The 27,686-nt window shown below is 40.0% G+C and overlaps 1 protein-coding gene across 1 annotated transcript in view; it reads right to left on the minus strand.

Annotated features, from left to right (window-relative positions):
* Adgrv1 (adhesion G protein-coupled receptor V1) overlaps positions 1–27,686 on the minus strand; it is a 447,493-nt gene that overhangs the window by 33,619 nt on the left and 386,188 nt on the right. Inside the window, exon 86 of the mRNA XM_013015810.1 lies at positions 26,988–27,109. Coding sequence (XP_012871264.1) covers positions 26,988–27,109 — 122 coding nt within the window. The remainder of the gene's footprint in view (positions 1–26,987; positions 27,110–27,686) is intronic.

Genomic DNA, 27,686 nt, shown 5'->3' on the forward strand with positions numbered 1-27,686 from the left:
CTCTCTCCACTTCCATAAAAGACAAGGTACCTTGCAGTAGGTACCTTATTTTGCTGCAGTTTCAAAAACTGTGGTGTTTGTAGAAAAAGTATGAAAGAATAGCAATATGAGCTATTTTGGTATAAATATCAAAAAAAGGAAAAACAAAACAAAACAACTTCAAAACAATTAATTGTCTGGGTTCAAGTTAAAATTTACTGCCAAGTTTCCTAAATATCCAGCCCACATTGATGGTTGAGAGTACATAAGAAGCAGACTGTGCTGCCCGTAAGGGCAGGTGTGTAGGTAATCAGTGTAACCATCTCTTAGTATCACGTGCTGCAGTCACCTGGGTAGAAGAAGATGAAGGTTTTGAGGGCAGAATTGACAAACACCTTTATGGAGCACTTTGTTTTCAGTAATTAGCTGAAGGGAAATCACAGATGTTTTCTTACACAGGCCAGATGGGCCCCAACGAGTATAGTATAAACCCCTGTTAATCTTGTTGATTGTTCAAAATTATAAAAGTAAGCTGTGTGGTTTGATTTTGAACAATGTGGAGAAATGACTCCAGGGGAACATGACAAATTCAGAAAATCTGTAAAGCGGGCATATGTGTAGCAAATTCAACAATCAGGGTGAATTTATTTAGAAAAGGTTGCTTAGCTGGGAATCAACAGCAGGCCAGTCTGCTGATTTTGGAAGCATCCCAAATTTCTATGATAAAAACAGAAAAGAGTTAAAGTGGTGCAGGGCAGGTCCTGGCGTCTTCTATGAAGTCAGCTTTCTAGTTGATAGAAGCTGTCAATCTGATCTTGTTGTGCCTACATGTGACTTATATAGACTATTTATCCAGTGAAGAGATACTTGTCTAAGATATAAACTCTCTTTTGTAATCTCTCAAATCTCTGATAAGAGTATTATTACTTAGCAAGCACAAAGTCTCTACTGATTCATAGGATGCCTGGAGAATAAATTGCAGGAGTTAATAACATACCAGTTGAGGATGGCCCTCTAAACTGGTGACTAGGTCATCTCTCACCTAAGGGAATTGTGACCCAGTTACCGTAATTCTAGAAACAAAGCTCTACTGTAATCTACTGAGCAGACACCTGTGGCAGTTCTGGGAAGCCAGATACCTGCCTGCACATGTTAGGGAATTCGAAGATTTTTTTTTTTAAACGTGGGTCTGTTGCTAGCTGCTTCATCTAACCAGGCATTCCTGCCGTGGCCTCACCATGCCTGCATTCCATTCCATTTCTACAGCAGAAATGGTTCAGGAACGACACCCTCAAGTCACAGAACAAAGCCTGCCTCCAGTTCAATGCTGCGAATGTAGCTTAAGTCATATCTTGGAATTCTTCCACTGAGAAAACTTACAAGAAGCAAAGCAACTTTTCAAAGCATAGCAAAATAAACATTTGCTCCATGACTTACTGAATTTGGCACACAAGGAAATTGGCACTTCCAGTAAACTCGGTGAGTTCACTGAGCCACCGACCTCACCTTCCTGGTTAACTCCAGGCTACTGGACTCCTCTGGGGGTTGCGGGGGGTGACTTTATCTTTACTCCTAACCCCACCACTCAGCCTGTTCTATAAGACTAACCATGGAACCTTTAGCAGTTTTAGCTACTCAGCATGGGACAATGCACTCAACATGGGCTATTGCTGTAGTTCTAAGGAAAATGCTGGATACTTCAATATGTTTTTAATATGAACATTGCTTTGGTGGGGCCCACTGGAAAATTATGAAGCATGTAAATAATATGAAAATGTCAGCTTGGGATGAGGTGTTAAAGCTTGTTAGTCATTTTAAGACAAGAGATTTCCCTAAACTGAGGATATTTTGCAAGAAGGAAGAAAGGATATTGGAAATTTTACATAAGAGCTTTAATTCAACAAGAATTTACAAGAAGCCCTAAGGCCAGCCCTGTAATTAAGCTGCACTGGGCTTGATGGGCAAAACAAAGGAACCTGGACACTTGGGACTTAAGGGAACCGGTTAGGAAACAGCCCTGGGTGGTGGAGGATGCTAAGCCAAATGAGTGAAAATACTGAACACAGTGATATGTTGTTGGCATCCGAAGGGATTACCGTAAACCAGAAAGGGCCAGAAGACTTCAGGAAGTGGTACATTTGAGCTGGTTCCTGACAAAATGGAAAACTTGGGAAAAGTTCACAAAGGGGAAAGGAATTACATGGGGAAACACTAGGTCAAAGTAAGATTGGGAAACAAAAATCCCTCTTCTGATATAGCACAATACAGTACTTGTTCATCTAAGCTGATACACCTTGCCATAAATGCTTTTAACACGAAGCGTATTTACTTAAAAAATAAATTTGGAGAACCACCGAGGACCATGCAACTCTTTCTTCTTTCTCTTTCTATTAAATAATCAAGCTTAGATATCAAGCTTGCTTTTACTGAATGTGTACTCTGTGCCAGCCACAAGGCTAAGCATTTCTTTCCATTCACTGGGATGCAGGGATGGTACTGTACTTCAAATTCAAGTACCTACTGGACCTAAGTCCTTAACTCTGCTGCAATTTACTAAGACTGGTCTGGCATGGACCTTCTTGCCTTCGGGATTTTCAATGCATTTTTATGGATAAGGCAATAAACACTAGTAACTTTGAGATACTATGCTCCAGATAACAACTTTTACTGTATCTTCTGACTGTACTGTTGGTCCTTTCAAAGAAGTACAGACAGCTCTCTGCACCTTTGAGTTTGTACCTAAGAATTCAACTAACACAGACAGGAAACATCCAAATCCAACGATCAATACACACAAAAACGCATACAGTGGTGCTGACCACACACAGGTTATTCTTGTTATTATTCTCTGGATTAGTACAGCAACTGCTAATACTGCATTTTCATTGCATTAGGTATTTAAATGATCGAGAGGTGATGCAGGTGTATGGGAGGCTGTGCATACATTACATATGTAAATACTATATCATAAGAAACTTGAACATCTGCAGATTGGGGTGTCCTCAGTGGGGTTTCTGAATCAATCCTCCATCCATACAAAGGGATGACTACTTTTTATACATTTTTAAAATAATGCATGCCCATCCATCTATCATGATTTGTACATTGTTATGCAAAACTTGTGTGTTGAGGGCTTGGTCCCTATCTAAGGATACTATAGACAGTAGTAAAGTTTAGAAGGTGGGGTCTAGTTGGAAGAAAGGGTACTACAGGGATCCACTTTCAGGGGACTTTGGGACACTAGTCTCTACTTTCAATATCTTGGCCTCCAACAGGCAGACATCCTTTTTCAGTTATGTGCTCCCACATATGGTGTACTCACTCGCCACAGGCCCTAACGCAGCCAATCAGAGCAAGTGTGGACAGAAGTGTCTGAAAGCACATGCCAAAGTAAACCGTTCTGCTGATTAGATGCATCTCTCAGACATTTTGGCTCAGAATTGGATAGTATTAGCCTACCCCCGGAAGGAAATGAAATACTTTATAAATGTATTTAAATACTCTTGAACTGCTCTTAAAAGACAAAATTTGGACATAGAGCCAGAGATCATGGTTTTAAAAGCTCCCACAAGTTGAGGGAATGTCAATGGCTATCCTTCTCTACCTTAAATAACTCAAGGACAGCAAATCCTGGATGTTAAGAACATGTGTGATAGGAAGTAGAAGAAAGCAGCATGACTTCCACTCAGTCTATTCTGCTACTTTCCTTTTGGACAGTCTTGGCCAAACTTGCCAAACCCGCTACGAGTCTTACTCATATATATCTGATATATATATATATATTATATGTGCATATATGTATATACACATATATGAATATACACATATGTATATTCACACATTCATATTTCATACATGTGAATATATGTATTTATTCATATAAATATATATTATATAAATATTAGTATATATGAAAATACTCATATAAATATATATGAATATATATATTTTTTGCTCACACTGCACCTACCTTGATAAGCAATTTTTTTTTTTGTCTGTCGTGGGGCTTGAACTCTGGGCTTGGGCGCAATCCCTGAGCTCTTCAGCTCAAGGCTAGTGCTCTACTGCTTGAGCCACAATGTCACTTCGGTTTTCTAGTGGTTTATTGGAGATAAAATTCTCATGGAGTTTCCTGCCCGGGCTGGCTTTGAACCTCGATCTTCAGATCTCAGCCTCCTGAGTAGCTAGGATTACAGGCGTGATCCACCGGCGCCCGGCTTGATAAGCAATTTTAAGTAAGTTGTAACTTCCTTTTGATGTTAGACAGGCCAAAAGGTAAAATAAAGTCTCACCTAATAATTCTACTATTAATCCCACTTCATTGTGAGTGAAACAAAATAAATGTTTTCCAAATGAAGTTTGTAGTGCTTTTGGAATAAGTGGTACAATTTTAATATAAGGCTGTAAAGTAGACCAGAAGCTCTAGTCAGAGAGACATTTAGATGTGAGGAATGTAGCTTAAATTGCTAAAAATCATTTGTTTTAATGTATGAAAATAGAACAATGAAATCTGTTCAAATTCTTTTTATTTTTATTTTTGTCAGTCATGGGGCTTGGACTCTGGGCCTGAGTGCTGTCTCAAGGCGAGCACTCTACCACTTGAGCCACAGCACCACTTCGAGTTTTGTAGTGGTTTATAGGAGATAAGAGTCTCACAGTTGTAAAGTTTGTTTTTTCGACATAACAACTTGTACATCTCATTGTTGCAATGAGGGGGGGCACGTGGGGTGCAGGGGGAGAGGGGGAGGTGGAAAGGGATGGGAAGGGGAAACAAAGGAGGAGGCAACAATGCTTGATAAGAATTGTACTCATTATCTTGCCCATGTAATTGTAATCCCTCTATATGGTATTTTCACAATAAAAAAATATACATATATATTTTAAAAGAGTCTCACAGACTTTCCTGCCTGGGCTGGCTTTGAACTGTGATCCTCAGATCTCAGCCTTCTGAGTAACTAGGATTACAGACGTGAGCCACCAGCACCCAGCTGTTTAAATTCTTTCAAGAAGAAAGAATGTTAAGTGAGAGAGATGGAAGGAAGTGAGTTTGATCAAGATACATTATATGCATGTGTGGAAATATCATAAGGAAAGCCCTCTTGAACAACTAATATGTGCTAATAAATATTGTAAGCAAACAAAAACAAAAGAAAACGAAAGAAATAGGTAGATGCCAACAACTATCTTTAAAATTGAAAAAGAGCCGGGCATTGGTGGCTCACGCCTGTAATCCTAGCTACTCAGGAGGCTGAGATCTAAGGATTACGGTTCAAAGCCAGCCTGGGCAGGAGAGACCGTGAGACTCCTATCTCCAATAAACCACCAGAAAACTGGAAGTGGCGCTGTAGCTCAAGTGGTAGAGCACTAGCCTTGAGCTGAAGAGCTGAGGGACAGCACCCAGGCCCAGAGTTCAAGCCTCATGACCGGCAAAAAAAAAAAAATTGAAAAAGAATTTGTAGTCAAATTTTAAATATATGTATGAATCAGATTGCTTGTCAACCCATTTGAAGGTGGCATACCATCCCTTGTTTTCTTCTAGGTGTTGTCACCACTGGCCTGCTTAATTAGCCTCCTTATCCCCCTATTTAAAATTGATCTGCCTACTGCCCACCTCCTACTCAGCTGATGGTTACACATAAAATCCTTAAGTTTTACTTGTGTTATCTTGTCTATTCATTCTTCCTTACGTACTTTCCACACTCTGTTAGAATGCATATTTCTCAGGGTCAGAAAAATATTTTGTTAGTTTTTTGTTGGTAATTTAAAGTTTTCATTTATTTTTACATTTATTCATATTTAGTTTTATTTATTAAATTTTTATTTATATTTAAAATTTTTATTGTTTCTACAAAGGTGATATGCAGAGGGGTTACAGTTACATAATCTAGGTGAAGAACACATTTCTGGTCTGGAAATGTGGCTTAGTGGTAGAATGCTTGCCTAGAATGAATGAAGCCCTGGGTTTGATTAGACAAAAGAAGCCAGAAGTGGTGCTATGGCCCAAGTGGTAGAGTATTAGCCTTGAGAAAAAGAAGCTCAGGGACAGTGCCCAGGGTTTCTTGAGTTCAAGCCCCAGGACTAGCAAAAAAAAAAAAAAAGAAAGAAAAGAAAAGAAAAAGAAAAAGAGCACATTTTCTTTTGGAAAATGTCACCTCTTTCCTTGCTCTCTCCGTTTTTCCCTCACATCTCTACCCCACAAGTTGTAAAGTTCATTTTCAACATAGTGTCTAGTGAGTAGCCTTGTTGCATTTGTTTACCATGTATCCCTCAATTTCTGTGCCTCTCCTTACCTTCCCAAAGACATATAAATGAACAAACTGGACAAAAAGAAAAGAAAATAAAAACAGCAAAAAAAAAAAAAAAAGCCCATTTTCAGCCGGGCGCTGGTGGCTCACGCCTGTAATCCTAGCTACTCAGGAGGCTGATATCTGAGGATCGCGGTTCAAAGCCAGTCTGGGCAGGAAAGTTCGTGAGACTCTTATCTCCGGTTTATTAACCGCTAGAAAACCGGAAGTGGTACTGTGGCTCAAGCAGTAGAGCGCTCGCCTTGAGCTGAAGAGCACAAGGACAGAGCCCAGGCCCAGAGTTCAAGCCCCACGACAAAAAAAAAAAACAAAGAACAAAAAACCCCCCATTTTCATTTCCTAAAGTAATTTTTTTAATAGGAGAAAAGATATACAAATTTACTAACATGTGAGTTCACAGGAGTAAAACTATGATATTCAAAGAAGAAATAGATAATTGGAGCTTAAATAGCATTATGTGTTACAGAAAGATGTGTTCACTATATACTCTTTCCTAGAATAGAGCAAATAGTGACTGGAGAGAGATAAAACTTGAGAATATCTGATCTCTAACTAGAGTAAATACATAGCCCAGGAAATGGAAGAGTAATTACCGATCAATTAAAAAATGAAATCTGTAAAACATAGTTGGTGGTATTGATGATATCTGTGTGAGTTCCTTTGAAATTCATGTTGAAAGCTCATTTCTATGGAGGTGGTATGAAGAAAGTGGGGCCTTCAGGGGTGATTCTGCCACAAGGACAGAGCCTTCATGATCAAGCCTCATTTAAAAGGAGGCTTGAGAGAGCTTCTTAGCTCTTTCAAGGTTGTCAGTGGACAGAACCCTTAGTGGTAGCTTTCAGAACTGTGAATAATGAACTTTTATTGTTTCCTCATTGCCCAATCATTTTTGCCAAAGAGGCATGAAATGGACTGTCAAGAATAATAGTGGTAATATAATAATTGAGATTAAATGAGTGTTTCCTATACACATAGTGTATAGTGAATGTTTTATATATACTGACCTACTGATTTCTCACAACAATCTAGTGCAATAGTTACCATTATCTTTCTCACATTACAGATGAGGGAACTGAAGCACAGGAATGTCAAGTAAATAGCTCATGATCATAGAAATAAGAAGTGCTTAAACCAGGATTTGAACTCTGGACAATGAGAGCTTGTGGTTACAATGGATAGGGAGACGTACACCCTAGTCTGCTAGATGATCAAGGCAGGTGGGCTTTTCCATCTACCCTTTCTCTGCTGGAACAGGAATGATGGACAGGGTGTTTGTGAGTTCCTGTTCAGAATGACAATAATCCTGGAGTGAGCCATATCTGAAATTTACTCTGTGGAACTTTTAGTGGGAATTGTCAGTGATCCAAGTTCAGCAAAAGAACACAAAGAGTTATGAATAGAAACAAGAGAAGCAATCAGCCAGGTAGCTGAGCAGGGAGCTACTCAAGATGAACTTTTGCACATCCTATTTGAAATGGTCACTATTGGGTCTTCTGCCAATGGTAATAATCATTTGCTGGCCTTCACTTTTTCAGACTTTGTAATAAGATTAGAAGATGCAATTCAGCAGGCATTTATGTTTTCATAATGATGTTTTACTATTCTCACGTTTTTGGGGGTTTTGGAGAAGATCAAATTCCTAGCTGTAGCATACTAGGCAAATACTCTAGCACTGAGCTAAAACTCTAGTCTGATTTTCACTGTGTTTTCCCATAAAGAAGGATGATTACAATGCACTCTGACCAGAGTGCACAGCGGTAATGACCTACGCTGGTTATTTGAAGTTAGCCTTGAACAAATTGTACTTTCTCTCCTCTGAGTGTGCATGTTCTTTTGTGTGCTTGGTCATTCATCACAAATAATAAAAAGAAACTGATTTCTCTGTTGGAAGAGCAAGTCCCTGGACACCATTTGATAAATGCCACTGTTAAATGTATTCATTGAAAGAATTTTCTTTCTACAGCTATACTCTGTTCAAGAACATCTAAGGGCAGAAAGTTATGAGGAAAATAAATAAAACACACTTATCTTATGTAGTAGCTTATATTCCACATGTTTATGTATACTTGGGATAATCATAGATACTATAGCTGCAGAATGAGTTCTCTTGTTGTTTTTCAGCAAACCAAAGAAAAAAGAATAGAAAGTCTAGGTGCAATGCAATCTAGACTTTCCTGTCTCAGGGCCACAAAAACATTTTAGATTTGATTTTACTGGTAAATAAAATACTTCTGAAGTTCAATAACAAGTTAATGGTCCAAGTTTGGGTTTTTTCTTTCTCTTTAGACCATTCTGACCTTTATAGAACCAAAAGAACAACATTTGACATTTCACAGAAAATAAAGAAACATAATTTAGCAATTCTTAACCAGTTGCTGTGTACTACAGCTTTGGAGTTGCTCAACTATTTCCAGACATAAACGTCTTTCAAGCATGCTTCATATTCCTTTTAAAATCATAAGTAAATAAACAAAAATTTAATTAGATGTATCTTGTATTTGGCTGAGGTCATCTTGTCCTCTCTGGGAAAAAAGTCTAGTAAAGAAAAAAAAATGTCAAGAAAGAGAAAACAGAAAGAAGGAAGGGAAGGGAAAGGGAAGGGGTGAGATTGAAAGGGAAGGAAAGGAAAAGAGAAAGGGAAGGGAACAGAAGAGAAAGAAAGGGAAGTGGAGGGAAAAAGAGAGGGTATGAAAGGAAAGAGAAGGAGAAAGGAAGAGGAGGGCAGAAGGGAAGGGGAGGGAAGAAAAGGTGAATAAGATGGAGGGTGTTAGGAAAATGGAGGAGAAAGGAATTCTCCATTTTCCCAACAGTGGGAAGATTGGAAAGAGCAAAGGAAGGAAGTCACAGTTCACACCGGACACATGATTGCTTTGGTCGCAAATACTTGCATGTATTTCTCAGCTCAGGTCAACTCCAAACTATAGGTCCTGACTTGATTCTTCAGGTTCCCAAAATCATGAACAAGAAACACCAATGAGCTCAGGGATTGACTTGTTCCATGCTTTCAATCTGCTCATTTGGCCTTTTCATCCACTTGGAGCAAAAATAGTCTGTCCATCCCAGCCACCAGACCACTGGCACCTTTCTCTCTTCTGTGTCCTATAGCCCATTCTTCACATTACTTGTGTGTGTGTGTGTGTGTGTGTGTGTGTGTGTGCATGTTTGTGTATTTGTGATACTGGAGTTTGAAACTCAGGGCCTCATACTAGCTAAGCAGATGCTCTCAGACTAGATCTTTGTCCCTTCCACATTTTTTTTTTCTTTTGCTTTAGTTTATTTTTCAAGTAGGGTCTCACCAACTTCTAACCTTGATTGTCCCACTTCAAGCTCCCAAGTAACTGAGGTAATGGACAAGTGCCACCATGCTTGTCTGTGATCACATTCCCTGTGGTACATACATAGCAAGTGTGGTCAAGGACATCTAAGGAGGTTCTAGCTTGGTTTGTATTGAGTATGTTTACTTGGTATATCAATGATTGGTATTTTCCGGCCTGCTCTGAAGGCTGCTATTTTGACGAGGTGAAGCCCATGATGTTGTGCCCAGAATACCTGCCTCTCTCTTCCTCCTCCCCTCTCAAATCAGCCATGAATTTGAAGTCACTTGAAGATCATCCTAAGAACCAGAGTTGTTCCTGGCTATGTGTACAAAAGGGGTCCAAGAACTTTAAACACAAGTCTGATGTTTGTTTTTAATGCTGAACACAAAAACTTTGTAAAAAACAAAGTCAGAAAAGTGTCTTTCTTCCTATACACACAGTGTGGGGGACTACCTGATAGGGAAATCAGAGGGCAAACTGGCAGCTTGCTAACAGATTTCAGTTGGCCTACACAGTGATTAAAGTAGTCCCTGAACACACACCAATGTTAACCAGTTTAAGAGTGGTCACATTAACAATCTGGTTTCTGATTCAATATGTCAATTAATGAGTGGAGTGCCTGTTGATCAGTGTCAACCCTTCCATTGTTTTACGCCTCTTCTTGGTTTCTGATTTCTTAAGAAAAAATATCAGAGATTTGCCTGACAATGGATCTACTTCCCCCGTGGATTCAGGAGCTGCTGTGCCCTTTAGACAAGGTGTACTCTCTCCTGACCGTGGGCCCCAGGCTGTCTGCTTCCAGACACTACAGACACTCAAGTTTTAATTTCTAATGTAAGCAACGTAAGAACCTCAATAGGAGCACTGTGGAAACATTATGGGAGAAACTGGTGGTAGCATTAAGTTCTGGTCAATAGCTGATTGGCAGGACTTGTTTTGTGCCATTCTCTTGTCTTTCCTCCCCTCTTTCTATTTACCACTGAGCTGTACTGAAGATGGATAGACACAACTAAGAACCAGTTTAGTTTCCTTTCTAAAAGGGTCAGAAAATTTATAGAAAGCCAAAGCTGTCTACTGTCCTAGTGTCCATGTGTCCAACTACTGCTCTGGCTAGAAAAGACTTTTATTAGTGCAAAAGGTACATAACTTACATCATTGAGCTAAGTATTTGCCAATGAATAGATACAAAGTCATGCCAAGGTGAGAAAATTTTGAGGCGGGGAAAGGAGGAAAAGAAAACTATTGTGTGAGCTTTATTTTTCTTTTCAAAATGATGGCCTTATGGCAAAATAGCTCAATATGAGGAATGATGCCTGAAGTCAAAATAGCAAGAATTCTAGAACATTTTCTCTACTTCCACCTGGAACTATGGAGAGAACATTTAGCCTTCCTCTTTGGAATGGTTGCCAGCTCTCTACAAAGTAGCAGAGGCTGGCTTTCGGTGACAAGCAGCATGGGAGGCACCACAGGGTGGGTGCTAAGTTGATTACACAGAAGCAAAAGACAATTAGGCGAGGTTTTCAAAGTGCTTTCGGGCCTGCAGCTGTAAGACTCCTGTTGACTGCACAGCGGTGGTGCTCTGCCATTTCTCATCTTCACACAGCTCTGCAAACACCAACTCTTGGCTGCCTTCAGTAATCCAGTTGGCTCTGTGTGATTCCTCACAGTGCCTGACATTGTTAATGACTGTTAGGAACGTGTGGTGGTCTTCAGAAGGGGTACAAATCTAGACCTTTTCTTATTTCTTTTTCATCTTGACTGAATTAGAGAAGTCACTAAGTCTCCTGAAACAAGCTGAGTCCCTATTGAACACTGTTCAGTGAGTATTTTGATTTTGTGTGATTTTTTTATTTATTTATTTTTAACTGTATATGTGTGTGTGTGTGTGTGTGTGTATGTATATATGTATATATACATATATGTCTTTTCTCTTTTGGTACTTGGGATTGAATCCAGGATGTTGCACTTGCTAGGCAAGTGCTTTGCCACTGAGCTACATCCCAACTGGATTTTTAGTTTTTAAAGTGCAGAGAAGAGTCCTTGCTGTTGAAGGCTTGACCCCCTCATAAAAAGTCTTCCATGGTTATCGTTAGGATTACTAACAGAGCCACCAATGTGTGAGAATGATCAAGACTGATAAAAATAGAAAAACGAGAATAGTAGGATGGAATAGAAAACAGATGGTGAAAGGAAAAGAAAAATGAGAGATTCCAGCTGATGAAACAGAGACAGAGAAGGACACTGAGAGAAAAGAATTGCCTGTGATTCTACATAGACTACTAGTGTCAAATTCAGAGGCTCCTCACCTGTGCCATTTTCTCTACTTTAGGGACTTTCTCTACTTTACCTTACTGCCCATCTGTGCAGTAAGCTAAACTAAAAGGGCTTCTGGGAATCCTATTCAGTAGTCTTTCAGCTCTGTACAAGATGTGTGAGAAATTTGTAAGTTTTAACTCTGAGCCCAAGACAGGAAACCCTCGATTTCAATATTATTTTCTGTATTGCTGATCTATAACTGTCTGTCTGTCTATCTATTTTCCAAGCTGCTCTGAGCTTACTCTTTGAGAGTTACTATCCAGTGGACATGCAAAGGCATCTATGTTTATGGTTCTGTATTCCAACAGTACAAACTCCCTAGTGGTTGTTTTTGGATTTGTCTTTATCAATGGAATGAAAGAGGCCAGAGTTGAATATTGCAGCAGTCAATATCTTTCTAAACAATGATGATTTGTTTAAAATAATGTGGCATTAAGGCAAAGTTTGCTTTTTTACCCTTATATCGGGAGACGGAGGGGGGAGGGTTGCAATAATAATATTTATATTCTCTACAAACTTCATTGCAGCCAAAGAGGACTATGTTGTCTTCTATCTGGGCCTTTGTCTATCCCTCTATTGGATGAAAGAACCTGAAGAGACTTTCCTTTCCTCCATTCATTCAACTTCTGTATCTCTGCATCTCAGTTCAAAGGCCATATCTTTCCTAAAGCTGTGTCTGACTTTTATAGATATTTCTAAGTACCCCTCTAATTACAACTGATATTATTATAACTACAAAGAGTTACAAATAACCTTCGATTGCATTCATCACCTTCATGGTGAGAATAGCTAATATCTTCTGAGCTAATATCATTTTCACACACTTGTTCATCTACCTATATAGATGGTCTCCAATCTGCCATTTGAAACCACGTGGTTTCAAATTTTAATGGATAATATGAAAGAAATACATACTCAGTAGAAATTGTGGTGGTGGCTAATCTTATTTTTTAGTTAAACTGCATTGGGAATGGAGGAGATTAGTGAAGCACAGCTCTGAGCAATGAGTAAAGGAGGAAGAACCCTGCACCATCAGCACTGTCCCATATTTGGAGCCTGGGTGGACTTAAAGGGTGAAAGAAGAAAGCCTGCTATAGCAGACTCACACTCAGACTCTGTAGAGCACATGGGCAGCAAAGATGGCGCTGAGAGAGGGTTGAGTGGGCAGAGCCCAATTTACTGCAGAGCACATGGACAGCCAAGATGGCGCTGGGAGAGAGTAAAGTGGGCAGACCCCAATTTACTGTAGAGCACATGGGCAGCCAAGACGGTGATGGGAGAGAGTAGAGTGGGCAGACCCCAATTGATCTGCCCATCAGTGCCTAACCAGCCCGTGAAGGCTCAGGTGCATGATAGGGTGTGACCTTGACAGTGATTGGTTCCTCTTCCTCCCTTGCCATGCCACCCACCCTTTTTGTCTTTAAAAGGGGCTGCTCTCTGTTAATAAACGAGTTTTCTACCTGTTGGATTTGGCTCCCCGCTGCATCTGATTGTCTCCTGGGCTGAGGGAGGCTGGGGAATGGGTGAGCGCCGCACTTACCTTTCCTCAGACACCGTCCATCTTTTGTGGGAAGGATGAAGACCCAACAAGACTCTTGACACACACACACACACACACTCTCTCTCTCTCTCTCTCTTTCCTTTCTTCCCTCCATCTTTCTCTACCTCTCTTCATCCCCCCTTCTCTATCCTGGCCACCCACCACGAAATGAGGTACACTACTCTATCACATGCTCCCTGCCACGTTGGACAAAAACTTCCTACTCCTTACATAGCTGAGCAGAGACAAAAGAGCCAACAGATCCTAATCAGCCATGTGTTATGAGGTAAATGAAGGATTCTCTAGTGTACTATAGTTGATAAATAATATGAAATACATAGCACTGTAGTGAAAAATGGCTCTGTGTTAAATGATTTAGTCCAATTGCAGGCTAATATGAATGTTTTAAGCATCTTTATAGAAGTCAGACTAAACTATGGTGTTTGGTAGGTTGGGTATAGTCAATGCATGTTCAACTTATAATACGTTTGTTGGGAATGAAATCCAAACTATAAGTTAATGAGCAACTGTATTATATTATTTACATCATTCAGTCTTCTTAATTATCCTGTAGTAAATTTCATTATTATCCCTGTTTTTCAGAGACACTTAGAAACTCACCAGTTTTCCCAATGATATCTAATAAATGACAAGAAAATATTATCATTATCATCAATGTAGCATTTCATTCTGAAGTAATTGCATCTCTTGAGTTGTTATTTATTGTGTAGTCATTCAAATATCTTAAATGTAGCATTTGGGCAAAAGGTTGCACTAAAGATCAAAATTAAGGTTTCAAATACTAGATGTGATAACCCTAAGAAATCTGAGATGGTGGAGAATGAAGCTTACAGAGAGAGTGCCTGCAAATAAAGACAGAGGTAGTCACTTAGAAGATTTCTGGGACCAGCATTTATTTGCTAGAAACCAAGGTTTCATCCCCAGACCCAGCTATGAATAGCTTGCTATTCCAGAGATTTTCCAGTTTGGAATAAAAACAAAAACAAACAACAACAACAACAAAAAAGCAGAGAACATGTGTCCTTGAAAAAATCTTCCAAAAACAAAAAAGAAAGAAAAGAAAAGACAAGGTGTACAAACTTTTCTGTTTCTTTGCAACAACCATTGTTCAGTTTTGTAACAGTTTTAAAATATAACCATACAGGCACAGGGTTAGGTGATGCCTCTCATTCTTTAGATGATGGAATTCCAGCCTCATAGCCTTGGTTATGGACAATGACACAGCTGGGTCTCAAGTTCTTACTGGATGGCTGTGAGCATAGGTCAGCAAGACCTATAAGTGTAGCTGACATTATAGGATGTCACGTACATGCCTGCTCATATTTGAGCGGTATGGTAACCAACTTTTCTCAAATTAAGTATTTGTTTTTACTACTTTTAAAAGTTGTTCAAAGAACAGTTTTCATTTTTTCCCCTCAAAGACTGTTTTAGCCCAAAGTGAGAAGTAGAAAAAGTAAAAACACATTGAAAACTCACTTTGCAAGTCAACTTCTCCAAACTTTGCCCATTTGTCAACAAAATAAAGTTGTTGAAACAAAAGCATAAGTCAAGGAATCTGACAGAATGACATGTACTTTTTTTCTTTGTGCTTTTGGAGACTTCCTTCCTCCCTTCCTCCCTTCCTTCTTTTTTTCCTTCCTTTCCTTCTGGCATTACTGAGATTTGAATTCACGGCCTCATAGTCACTCAGCTTGCTTACTTGGATGGTGTTCTACACTGTTAGCCACACTTTCTGTGCAGCTGGTCCCCCTCCATTCCCCTTACTCCCCCCACCCTCACGTGTGCACGCATGTGTGCATGGTCACACACACACATTTTGGAAATGTGGTCTCATGGACTTTACTTGACAGGCTCTGAACTGCAGTCCTCTAGATCCTAGCTTACTGAATAGTGAGGATTATAGGTGTGAAAGGCAGTATTTGTAATGCAAAAAATAATGTAGAGAAGCAGAAAGACAGGGAAGATGCTTTGGCAGGAGAAGCATCCCCATAAAGGAGGAAATTATGAGAAGTACAGAATTTCATAGAATTCTGCATGTAGAGAAGGAAGAGGGAGAGGTTTGTAGAAACGAACGTAGTGTATAAGGGAAAGAACAAGGCTGGAATGACTTCCGTAGCTATGTTGGGTAAAGCTGGAAGCTAGAGAAGAGTCCTGAGAAATTCAGGATGGTAGACAGTGGGACATGTCTCACCATGAGGACAGCAGGATAGCACTAACCAGGAACTCCATGCCAGTGAAGGAACCAAGGCAGAAACAGTTGTGGTGAACACTGAGATCAGAGATGCGGATGATCAGTGAATCTTTACAAGCACAAGTAGAATTCAATCAGATTTTATATTTGGTTTCTATTTATATCTTGTTAAAAATGTGTATTCCATAATGGAGGGAAAAAAAGAGCACATGATGCAATTAAGTATCAAGGACAAATGAAATGTGGTTTTGTTTTGGTAGCAATGACCTTTCTGTCTCTGAGTCTACTTTTCCTAATAAAATATTTGATTTATATGATTTAGAGACATTAAAAAAAACAAACATCACAGACTTTGTCCAAAGAATAAAATACTAAATGATAGCATCTGAAGAGAAACTATCCAATTGCAATTACTTATACTGAAATAACAATAAGACCACAGCTCAGAAGATAATATAATGAGGATTTATACAACAAACATATCTTATTAAAACCTAGGAAAACATGTGTACTAAAATCCAGAAAACTTGCAGTCCAGAAAACTTGCAGTAAGATTCTTTCTTTCTTTCTTTCTTTCTTTCTTTTTGGGGGGGGTCCAGTCGTGGGACCTGAACTCTGGGCCTGGGCACTGTCCCTTAGCTCTTCAGCTCAAGGCTAGCACTCTACCACTTGAGCCACAGTGCCACTTCCAGCTTTTTTCTTTTTTTGCTTATGTGGTGCTGAGGAATGGAACCCAGAGCCTCATGCATGCAAGGCAAGCGCTCTACCACTGAGTCACCTTCCTAGCCCTGCAGTAAGATTCTGAGATGGACACTATATAAGGTTTTTCTTGGATTGGCAGCAGGTTAGTCTAATATTTTTCAGCAATTTACTTTTGAAGTGGAGCTTGTAGATAAAGACTATTGAAACCTATTGAAATCTATTGGAACCTATTGAATTGTAACATATAACTTTATTTTAATGAAGGTTGTACGCACTGAAAGTAATATTGGAACTACTTAGAGAAATTCAAGAATAACCTTCGGAGACTGGATCTTGTAACTGATGTACCAAGAAGATCATATCTGTGCAAAATCCTACTCCGTACCAGTGTATGAGCCTAAGAGGAGACCACTTCAGCGTTCAATAACATCTGAACTAGTCTGCATTTTTATGTTTGTGTGAAATACGCTTTACTATCTTTGACAATAAATGGCAGCATCCTACACTGATTGGTTGAACAGACTTCTGCAGATAGGCAGCAGGTTCCAATTCTGTGTCTTTGAAACAGTCTCTTTGAAACTGCTCACTGTCTCTTTGAAACAGTTTTGTGTTATAGTAGAGCCATGTAGCTACTTTTTTTTACCTGCTTTCATGTTAACGTGTGAATTTTCCAGTGCTTAAAAGTAGCATGGCACCAGTAGCCGACACATATAATCCTAGCTACTTAGGAGAAGGAGGTCTAAGTATCAGGGATTGAAGTCAGCCCAGCCAGGAAAGTTCCAATTAACCACAAAAAGCTGGGAAGTGGAGGTAGGGTCACATAGTAGAACACTAGCCTACCACTTGAAAGCTTAGGAACAGTGCTAAGATCCTGTGTTCAAACCCCAGGAGTGGTACAAAAACAAAAAATAAGTATTCTGATCTCTTATATTATTCAAATATTGTGATAGGAAAGTACTTTTTTTTGCAAATACTTTTAACCACCTATTTTCCAGTAGCATTCTTTAGTGGAACAGCGGCATTTAATTGTATGCTCATTCTGGAGAGACTCTGAGAGTCCAATACTAAAGAACACTGTCAGGAAAATATGTACTAATCCAGAAAAATGTAAATACACCTCTGACAGGTGCCGGTGGCTCAAACTTGTAATCCTAACTACTCAGGAGACTAAGATCTGAGGATCTTGGTTTGAAGCCAGACTAGGCAAGAAAGTCTGTGAGACTCTTATCTCCAATTAACCACCCACCCAAAAGCCAGAAGTAGAATTGTGGTTCCAAGTGGTACAATGCCAGCCTTGAGTGAAAAAGCTAAGATACAGCATTTAGGCCCTGAGTTCAACCCCTCATACACACACACATACACACCCACTCCCCACACACATACACAAATTAAAACCAAAGAAATAAATCCACCTTCTTTTCCTCTCAGCTCTACTTATTCCCCTGTAAAATTATGGAAACGATTGGGGTGTTTTGAAGAGCACAGTAGGCCTTCATCACACTCTCTGAGTCTCACAGGACAAAACAAGTGTAGTGATTTTTTTTTAAATTTCCACTGAATTCAACATAGCTCTGGAACAAATCTATGATAGAGGGCTAACCTCTCCTGGCTTCTGCATGTTTATTCCACTGCTTTTCCACTCTTCATGAATAGTACATGTGCTTGTCTCCAATGGAAATGAAATGACATTTCTTATTACTCTAGGCTGTTGGAAAGCCATCCCAAAGGGAGTGCCTTGAAACAATTAGTCCTCTGTAACTGATTATTTAACAATGTCTATTTCCCAAGAGCTGTTTATCCTCAATAGGAAGCAGCCAAGACTGAATATGTACTGTCTCTAAGCAGACACCTGCACTCAACACCCCTTTACATGCAAAATGAAAATTCTTGCTAAAAAGCTTCCATTTGAGGTAGAAACTACTTTTTCATGAATAAAGAAATCTATCCCATTTCTTATGATATCTCAAGGGCTAATTTTATTTAGAAAAACATCTTCAGAAAAGATGGCCATAGTATAAAGTTGAAATCCAATATACATATACCAACCAGAATCACACAGAAAGCAGGAAAGAAGGAAGAACAGAAAGGAGACCAGCAGGTAAGACAAGTGAGTGAGAGTAATTTTGCTGCAAGATACAATCATATATGTATTTGAGGTACATTATAGGCCACCAAAGAGTAATTTAATAAAAAGAAGATACTGTTCCTCTCTTTGAGTCATTTATTTCCCAGTCACTTAGTAGTTTAAGGCATGGGCTAAAAATGAAAATGGTTTAAACCAAATCAAATTGAAATGTCAATGCGCACTTTGGACTTTTAGCTACACATTACATGTTGTAACTCCCTTCTCTAAAAGAGAGAATGCACAGAAAGAAACACACACACACACACACACACACACACACACACACACACACACACAAAACCTGACAGGAAACATCTCGAGACCAGATGCTTGAATAATGAGCAAGTAGGAGGCAGATGCAGAGAGAGACAGCCAATGGATTTTTGGAGACTGGATCTCGTAACTGATGTACTGAGAAGACCATATCTGGTCTATGCAAAATCCTACTCCGTGCCAGTGTATGCAGCCTAAGAGGAGAACATTTCAGTGTTTGGAGAGTTGCTTGTGTGTGTATGAAAATGTATTTTCTACCATTTCCAGGAAACTCAGACCTGTTACCACTGGCTACCCTCATTAAATTCCATGGAATTTCCTACCTATTACAAAACTGCCACGCAGTACAGTTTTGATAGGGAGAGACACTTAGAAGAAAACCTGGCATAAATGCTATATGTTAGTTAGAATATGACGTTTCAGGTTCAACACAGAAACCTATTTTGGTATATAATGATAGCTAGGAGTGATATACAGCACACCTAATATTGAATGAGCAAGGACACTGCCCAAATCAGAGTATCAGGACATTCATTCTGGAAGCTCCCTGACTAGCTGCAAGGATACTAGAAGTCTGGAGATGCATGGAACTTTAGTGGCTGGAAGCAGGGACACATGCAGGATCATTTGGATAGCAGTAATTTAAGTACTATAGCAATTGGCAGGATGCTACCAGTGCCTGCTATAGGAGTCTAGTGATTATCTCCATTTGATGTTACACAAATTTAGACATCGTTTGCCTTAAGCAATTTAAGAGGCTTAGAATCTGTAAGTATTAGCATAAGTGTATTTAGAAATGACAAAATCCAACTTTTTTTTTTCAGTCCTGGGGCTTGAACTCTGGGCCTGGGCATTATCCCTGAGCCTCTTTGTGCTCAAGGCTAGCATTCTACCACTTGAGTCACAGTGCCACTTCCAGCCTTTTCTGGGTAGTTTATTGAAGATGAGAGTCTTATGGATTTTCTTGCCCAGGCTGGCTTTGAACCTCAATTCTCAGATCTCAGTTTCCTGATTAGCTAGGATTACAGGTGTAAACCATCAGTGCTCGATTCAACTCTTTCTTTTTTTTTTTTGGTCCGGTTGTGGGACCTGAACTCTGGGCCTGAGCGCTGTCTCTCAGCTCTTTAGCTTAAGGCTAGCGCTCTACCACTTGAGCCATAGCACCACTTCCGGCTTTTTTCTTTTTGCTTATGTGGTGCTGAGGAATTGAACCCAGGACCTCAGGCATGCAAAGGCAAGCACTCTACCACTGAGCCATTTCCCAGCCCTCAACTCATTTTTTAAAAACACAGATTTTAGATTAATGATGCATAGACTCTTATGAATTCCTGATGGGCCATATTCAGACATTGTTTGAACAGCGGACTACAATATAGTTATGATAAACAGATGTTGCTACTAGCTGTATAATACAGAGCACTGGTCTTGTCAGAAATGGAGTCAACATACAAGAAGATTTAGGAATTACGTACAATAGAGAGCTGTTATTTTGGTTGGCCTCACCCTTCCCTGTTGGGGAGAGAATCCTTTTAGAAGTTCTTTTCCATGTGGGTTTTATGAGATCAACTTGACTCTTTCCACCACTGGCATCAGCTCATGACCCAGGGCTGTCTAGAGGACCAGTAGTAACATTTGACCGCTTCCTGGATGGGGAGTGACCCAAGGCAGGGACTCATCCATCTGCAGGATGTGCTTGATGGGAATTAAGCCATTTTCCTATTGGGAATGGAAAGCTGGTAGGAGGTGAGTGTGGTGGCAGCAGCCAGACTCCATGCCCTTTCAGCCAACTTAGAGAATGCTGTGGTCTCTGGAATTTGGACTTTCCAGCCAAGTCATCATGAAACTGCTTCCTCCTTTTTGAAAAGAATCGGAGTCGCCATTGTGACATGAAATAAACAGAGTGGGTGTTAAGATGTGTTTGCTTAATATTAAGTGGATCACCAAAAAGTAGCAAAAGCACAATAATCATGGCCATGCTGACATGTCACCTAGTGGCTACCCAATTTAGGAAACAATTCCTAGGGGACCAATTTAAAGGATGTTTTTCACCTTTATCCTCTACATTCAGCTCATTCTTGATGTCCAATAGTTTAACTTTGGAAATAACTGTAACTATATAAACAATGATATAAATATTTATGATAAATAATGAATAAAAGGAGACAAACAACAAGTATACAACAATAGGAATCTGAGATCAGTTTCATTTCCTGGATTTTTAAAAAAAATTTCAAGAGAGTAAGGGAGATTACTAAATACTAGAAATAATAATAGACATATTTAGAATGATGATTCCCTTTCCATCTCACTTGAGTATTACATTTATCATGCTACAAAATATTTATTGTTCATTTCCTTTCCCTTTCCCTTTCCCTTTCCCTTTCTCTCTCTCTCTCTCTCTTGCTCTCTCTCTCTGTCAAGGTACTGGAGTTTGGACTCAGTGCTTCATGCTTGCTAGCTATCACTTGAGCTATATCCATAGTCCTTTTCAAATTCAGCTATATTTTGGATAGGGTCTTGCATTTTTGCTCATGCTAGCCTTGAATTGTAATCTCTCAAACTCTGTCTCCTGAGTAGCTGGGATACAGATGTGAGCCACTGTGTTTATCTACTTCACGTACATTCTCTCAAATACTCAAATGCATTACAAATATTATTATTATAAGCTCAAGTCTGACCTTTCAGTGATTAATAAGTTTCAGATAATATTTCAAGTTATCAAGATTTTCTTATTTAAAATGCACCAAGTCATAAACATTTATAAATCAAAATATTGTAGAAATATACTTTTTGTTCATCAGTCTCATGAGTCTTAAGTCATCATAATAATCTTTATTAAAAAAACCAGGCAGCAATCTTCCCTGAGCAAAATATCATAGGCAAGCACAAGGCACATAATATAATTTTGTGGTCACTGGTATTGACAAGAACTAGTAAAGAAACATGAAGGCCAATAAAAACAAAACCAGAACCAATTAGGTCTTTGTAGAACAGACTTGGAATGCTTACTACTCTCTAAACCTTAAGTTGAAGATTTGAGGTAATTTGTACGTGAAGAAAACCCCAGTGACTGCTAGAGAAGTGATCATTTCTGAGTGTTTCCTCATACGCATTACCTTTAGGTCTGAGTAGCTGGTAAGGTGCATACCAGTATGCCACTTATCACCAAAGTGGCTGAAACTGTCATGGCTGTGTACTAGATTACACTCATTAAACAGGAACTTGAAGTCATTTCAGTTTTTACTTATACTTAGCTTGTAATAGGTCCTTAAAGAATGAGGGTATTTTTTTTTAATATCTTCCAGTGAAATAAGAGTATAATGCTTAACAATCTTTGTTTCCACAAACACTTCCATGAACATTCCCCTGTAATGTGCTTCAATAGGTTACTCAGGCGGCCATTATAATTCCATTATAATCTTTTGTTGTTGTTGTTGGTCATGGGGCTTGAACTCTGGGCTTGGGCGCTGTCCTTGTGCTCTTCAGCTCAAGGCAAGTGCACTACTGCTTGAGCCACAGCACCACTTCCGGTTTTCTAGTGGTTTATTGGAGTTAAAAGTTTCTCGGACTTCCCTGATGCTGCTGGCTTTGAACCTCGATCCTCAGATCTCAGCCTCCTGAGTAGCTAGAATTACAGGCATGAACCACCGGCACTTGGCCCATTATAATCTTAAATTTGGCGTTATTTATTCTCAATTACTAGCTCAATTGAAAATTGAGTAATTCCACTGACTCTTATTGTCTTCTCTATAAGCATTCTCTGTTTGAACCATGTTCCAACATATATCTAGTTATTTACTTTCACCCCAAAAAGTACTCTATACTTTTTTTTTCCAGTCCTGGGGTCTGAATTTTGGGCCTGGGTACTGTCTGAGCTTTGCTTTTGTACTCAGGGCTAGTGCTATACCATTTGAGCCACAGCTCCACTTCCAGCTTTTTGTGGTTCATTGGAGATAAGAGTGTCACAGGCTTTTCTGCCCCAGCTGTCTTTGAACCTCAATCCTCAGATCTCAGCCTCCTGAGTAATTAGGATGATAGGCATGAGCCACTAGTGCCTGGCTGCCATACTTTTTATTATTGCTACCTCAAGCTTTCAAACCATTCCCTTCCAAAGACAACCTCACCGCTTGTAGCAGAAAATAGAGGAAATAATTGATGCAAACTCTCCATCTCAGCTCTGGTGTGGGATTTCATTCCTACCAGCCATCCCCCTTTCTCTTAGTGAAGAAAGACCTCTGCAGCCCCTCAGGGGCGCCCTCTACTGCTGTGTTCCCTAGCCTCCCCTCTACACATGCCATGACTACCTGTAGTTCTGTGTTCTCTAGTTTCACCTTTGTTGGTTCTTTGTGTAAGTAAAGAAAACAAAACCAAAAAGTCTCCCAGCCATCCTCCCTTTATTATGTCCCTCCTGCCAGCAGTAGTGAGGTTTGAACTCAGGACCCTGAGCCATGATGGAGTCCTGTTTTTCACTTGAACTATCTGATAGGAGGTCATGTGTCTGAGTTGTGGTCTGATCTGAAGAATTTAGGTTTCTTGTCATTGCTGAGATTATAATATGCACCACCATATTCTGCTTCCCTCTGTGGAATCAGTCTTGGATTTTTCCACATAACTGATCTTGAATTGTGATCCTCTTCATCTCAGCCTACCAACTACTGGTTATTTCCCTCTCTGCATGATACATTAAAACAATTACCTCCAAGCTGTGGCTCCTAAATCAGCAGACTTAGCATTATCAAGAAACTTAGAAGAAATGTAAAACTTCAGGTTCCATCCAGAACTGTCTAAGAAGCTCTGGATGTGGTGGCCTAAAGAAATGTGTTTTAACAGCCCACCCTTGTGGAAGTCTCATACGTGCTGTGGTTTGGGAACCCCTGCATTAGACCACATTACTCCCAGCTTACTTCTCTACCATGCTTGACAAAACAGTGGGCATTGCTACTGCTGTTTCTTTAGGGAGATACTTTTTTCTACCAGCAATTCAAACCTTTTTCCTGGTGCTCTTCTTAAGTTTCCAATCACTCATTAGCAATCTCTCTCACTAACACCCTCCCTAGTTATAAAATCATGGCTATATTCATCAGTGTCTCCAAATCTCACCAACTTTGATACAGCGACCCTAGGATGACCCCCCCCCCCACATACCTGCCCTCCCCTATCTGGTCTCTACTTTGACCAATAGGAGTTGACACTTAGCTCTTCACCCAAGCCATCAGCATGTAAGTGATTTTCCCTCTTAAATTCTGCATTCTTTCATGTGACTGCCAGCTAAATGCTATTACTGTTGATTACTACCGCTCTGAGACCTGTCACCTTGGTGCCCTGCCACCAGACCCATTGTCTAAGGCATAGTTTTCCCATTGTTTGCCTGTTCACAGTTGGTTTTCTTTCCAATCCCCAACCCCTCATTTCCAATGTTCTTCTAAGAAGCCACTAGGCACAAGGAAATTACAATCATTCAAAATAAGGGAAATTTACAAACTGACCATTTTTTTAAAAGGATATGATCAACAAAAGTCCACACAGGTTTGTGAGCTTCCTGCAGGGTAAAGGGTGCAGATGAACATCCAAAGCAGGGGGAATTGGCTTTCAAGGCCACCTGCCCTTTCTCTTTCCTCTTTACCACAGCTTTGCTGATTGCAAAACCTCTCTTCCGCCCCTCAAACCTTCTGCTAATCTAGACAAGATGAGTCACTTTCTTTTTCTGCAGCCGTGGCTAGCACTGCTTTCTTGGCCTGCGATCCCTTCTCTAGCCACAAACTCCTCATTAATAAGCATAGAAAACATGACCAACTCTGGCAGGAAGAAGACTGACGTATAATGCTGAAAGTTCCTGCCTTGCAAGTATTGTCTTTAAGAAAATTGGACACTCAAGGTTTTCATGTGACATTTCTGAAGTATTCAAGTGTGTAGCAAATACGGAAAAACCCTAACTACCCCTATGTATATCTTCCATGTAAAATAATGTCTGTGAACTGTTGCTGTAGACACTGATTCTAATCCTACTAGGTGCTAGGGAGAAAAAGGTGGCCAAGACAGAGCCCCTGACCTCATGGCTCACTCTTCCTGAAAGCACAGGCAGGAGGAACAGCAATTATTTAGCTCTCATAATACTCTGTTTACACATTACATGCATGTACAGATCCATGTGCACACATGTAGTGCCAGGATTTGAACTCAAGGCCTCATGCTTGCTCAGATTGTTAGATGGCACTTTACCACTTAGCCACACCTCCAGCCTTGCGTTTTGCTTGTTATTTTGGAGGCTGAAATTTGAGGATTTTTTTTTTTTTTTTGCCTAGGGCAGATCTTCTGGATCTCAGCCTCCTGGGTAGCTACTGGCACCAGTTCCAGAAACACTGTTTTTGTATGTGTACTAGTCCTGTGGCTTGAACTCAGGATGTGAGCAGCTGTCCTTGATCTCGTAGAACTCTACCACTTGAACCACAGCTCTGCTTCCCACTTTTGGGGTGGTTAATTGGAGATAAGTATTACAAGGATTTTTATTGTCCATGCTGACTTCCAACTGTGATCCTTAGATCTCAGCCTCCTGAGTAGTTAGCCATCAGTGTCCAACTCTAGCAGTATTTTTGTGATGAAGTGTTTGCTCCTTTGAATTAGCAGACCTTGGATGGGAAGGGCTGTCTTCTGGCAGCATTAGCGTATTACCTAGCAGGCAGTATGCTCATCTATGTCTTTTAGCTACAGAAAGATGCCCATACCTCATTATGCATGAACTTGATTCCAAGATTGTGATTTATTTTTCCCCCTTAAGTTGATAGCATGCTTTGATTGGACATGGTCAAGTAAGCTATGGTCTTATGAAATAATTTGTCTCCTAAAGGGCACACTTTAAAGATGCAGTCATATTTCAGTTGCATGTACAAATCCTAAATGTATGTATGTATGTATGTAATATATGTACACACGTGTTTTTCCTAGATGATAGCCAAAAATTACATCTTGGTAGGAATACTTTTTGCGAATTTAAGAAGTCAGAAGTCTAGGACAGATAGATTTTTCCATTTTGGAAAATAAGGAAAATGTGTCCACTTGTCCTATTTTGTTAATTATAAGATGAAATCCTTTCCCATTTAACAAAAGCACCAACAAATCCAGCTTTCATTTTTGTTACAGTTCTAGGTTTTTAGTTATGATATCCAAGCATGCTCATAAATCTAACTGTTTCTGCTGGACCTAAGGTTGTCAATTCATTCTGTGGTAAAACAAACACTCATATGCTAGACATAGAGCTCTGCCTGTCATTGTGGGTGTTGGTCCTCAAATGATCTAATTTCCACACAACTATGCTCACAATGTGTGCACAGGTCCTACACAGTTGCCAGCTGCAAAGTTGTAAACACAGTTCCTACTGAAAACAGATAGGTTTTCATAGTTGCTTTGAGAGATAGATATTCATAGCTATGCTGTCAAAAGGAGGGAGAGAGACCAAATAGCTTATGTTTTCCTAATTCATAGGACAATGAGTGAGAATACCAGTCAAATATCAATGATTAAGGTTTTATCTCCTACCATTTCTAAACCTCTATATGTATACACATTCACCTATATGTAAATTCGTAGTTCTTTTTTTTTCTTTTTTCTTCAGTATGGAGTTTGATTGAATTCAGGGCTTTGTGTTTGCTAAGCAGACCCTCTACCAATTCAACAACACCTGCCTCCCTCCCCCACCCCCATTTAGTTTAACAGTTCTGGCTTGAACTCAGGGCCTAGCCACTGTCCCCGAGCTTTTATATGCAAGGCTAGTGCTCTACCACTGGAGTCCAGGTTCACTTCTGGGTTTTGGTGGTTAACTGGAGATAAAGATCTCATGGACTTTCCTGCCAGGCTGCCTTCCAACTCTAGTCCTCAGCTCTATCCTTTTGAGTTGTTAGGATTATCGGCATGAGCCCTTCTTTGATTTAGTAATTTTGAACATAGTATATTGTATTTATGCTCAGGCCCGGCTGGATCATGACCTTCTTTACGCTTCTCATAGAGCTGGGATGGCAAACATAGGCCACTACACTCAACTCTATTACGTGAAGATGGGGGTCCTATGAACTGTTTGCCTATGTTGGCCTTGAACTACAATCCTCCAATATAGATAGAATTTCAAGGACAAATCACTGAGCCTGGCTTAAATATATATATGGACACTGTTAAAGTTCTTCATTTACAAAATGCATGTGACCAGTAATCAAACTATAAGGCTTACCTGCAGACTGTTGAAAATGACAAAGAGAACCAACATCCAGAAGTGTCTGTAGGCCATGTGCAGTCCTCCCCAAAGCCACGTCATAGAAATCAGGGCAAAGAGGTAGAGAATCAGTGGAATTTCTAAAAGTTATAAAGGAAAAAAAAATGTGATTTAGGGCTTCAGAATAGACACACACACACACACACACACACACACACACAATTACTTTTGATTCATTTTTTTTTGGGGGGGGTCCAGTCGTGGGGCCTGAACTCTGAGCTTGGGCGCTGTCCCTCAGCTCTTCAGCTCAAGGCTAGGGCTCTACCACTTGAGCCACAGCGCCACTTCCGGCTCTTTTTTTCTTTTTGCTTATGTGGTGCTGAGGAATTGAACCCAGGGTCCCAGGCATGCAAGGCAAGCGCTCTACCACTGAGTCATCTTCCCAGCCCCACTTTTGATTCTTTTCTTACTTCATGACTAAGTACTCATCTTAAGAGAATAACCATCCTGTTCTTAGTGCCAGAAAAGAGAAGGCACGAGGCTGAGTCTACATTCTGTCCCTTTCCAAATGGGTCTGCAGGTTGACCTATGGACTGGCAATGGTAAGACCTGCTCCTCTCCTTGCCTGCCACCTGCTGGATTATTTAGGAATCATCAGGAGAGAATATGGAGTTGGGAGGAGTGTCTCATCACTCCCCCAGGAAATATAGATAGCAG

The sequence above is a fragment of the Dipodomys ordii genome, unplaced genomic scaffold, assembly GCF_000151885.1.
Source record: "Dipodomys ordii isolate 6190 unplaced genomic scaffold, Dord_2.0 Scaffold28, whole genome shotgun sequence".
NCBI lineage: Eukaryota > Metazoa > Chordata > Mammalia > Rodentia > Heteromyidae > Dipodomys > Dipodomys ordii.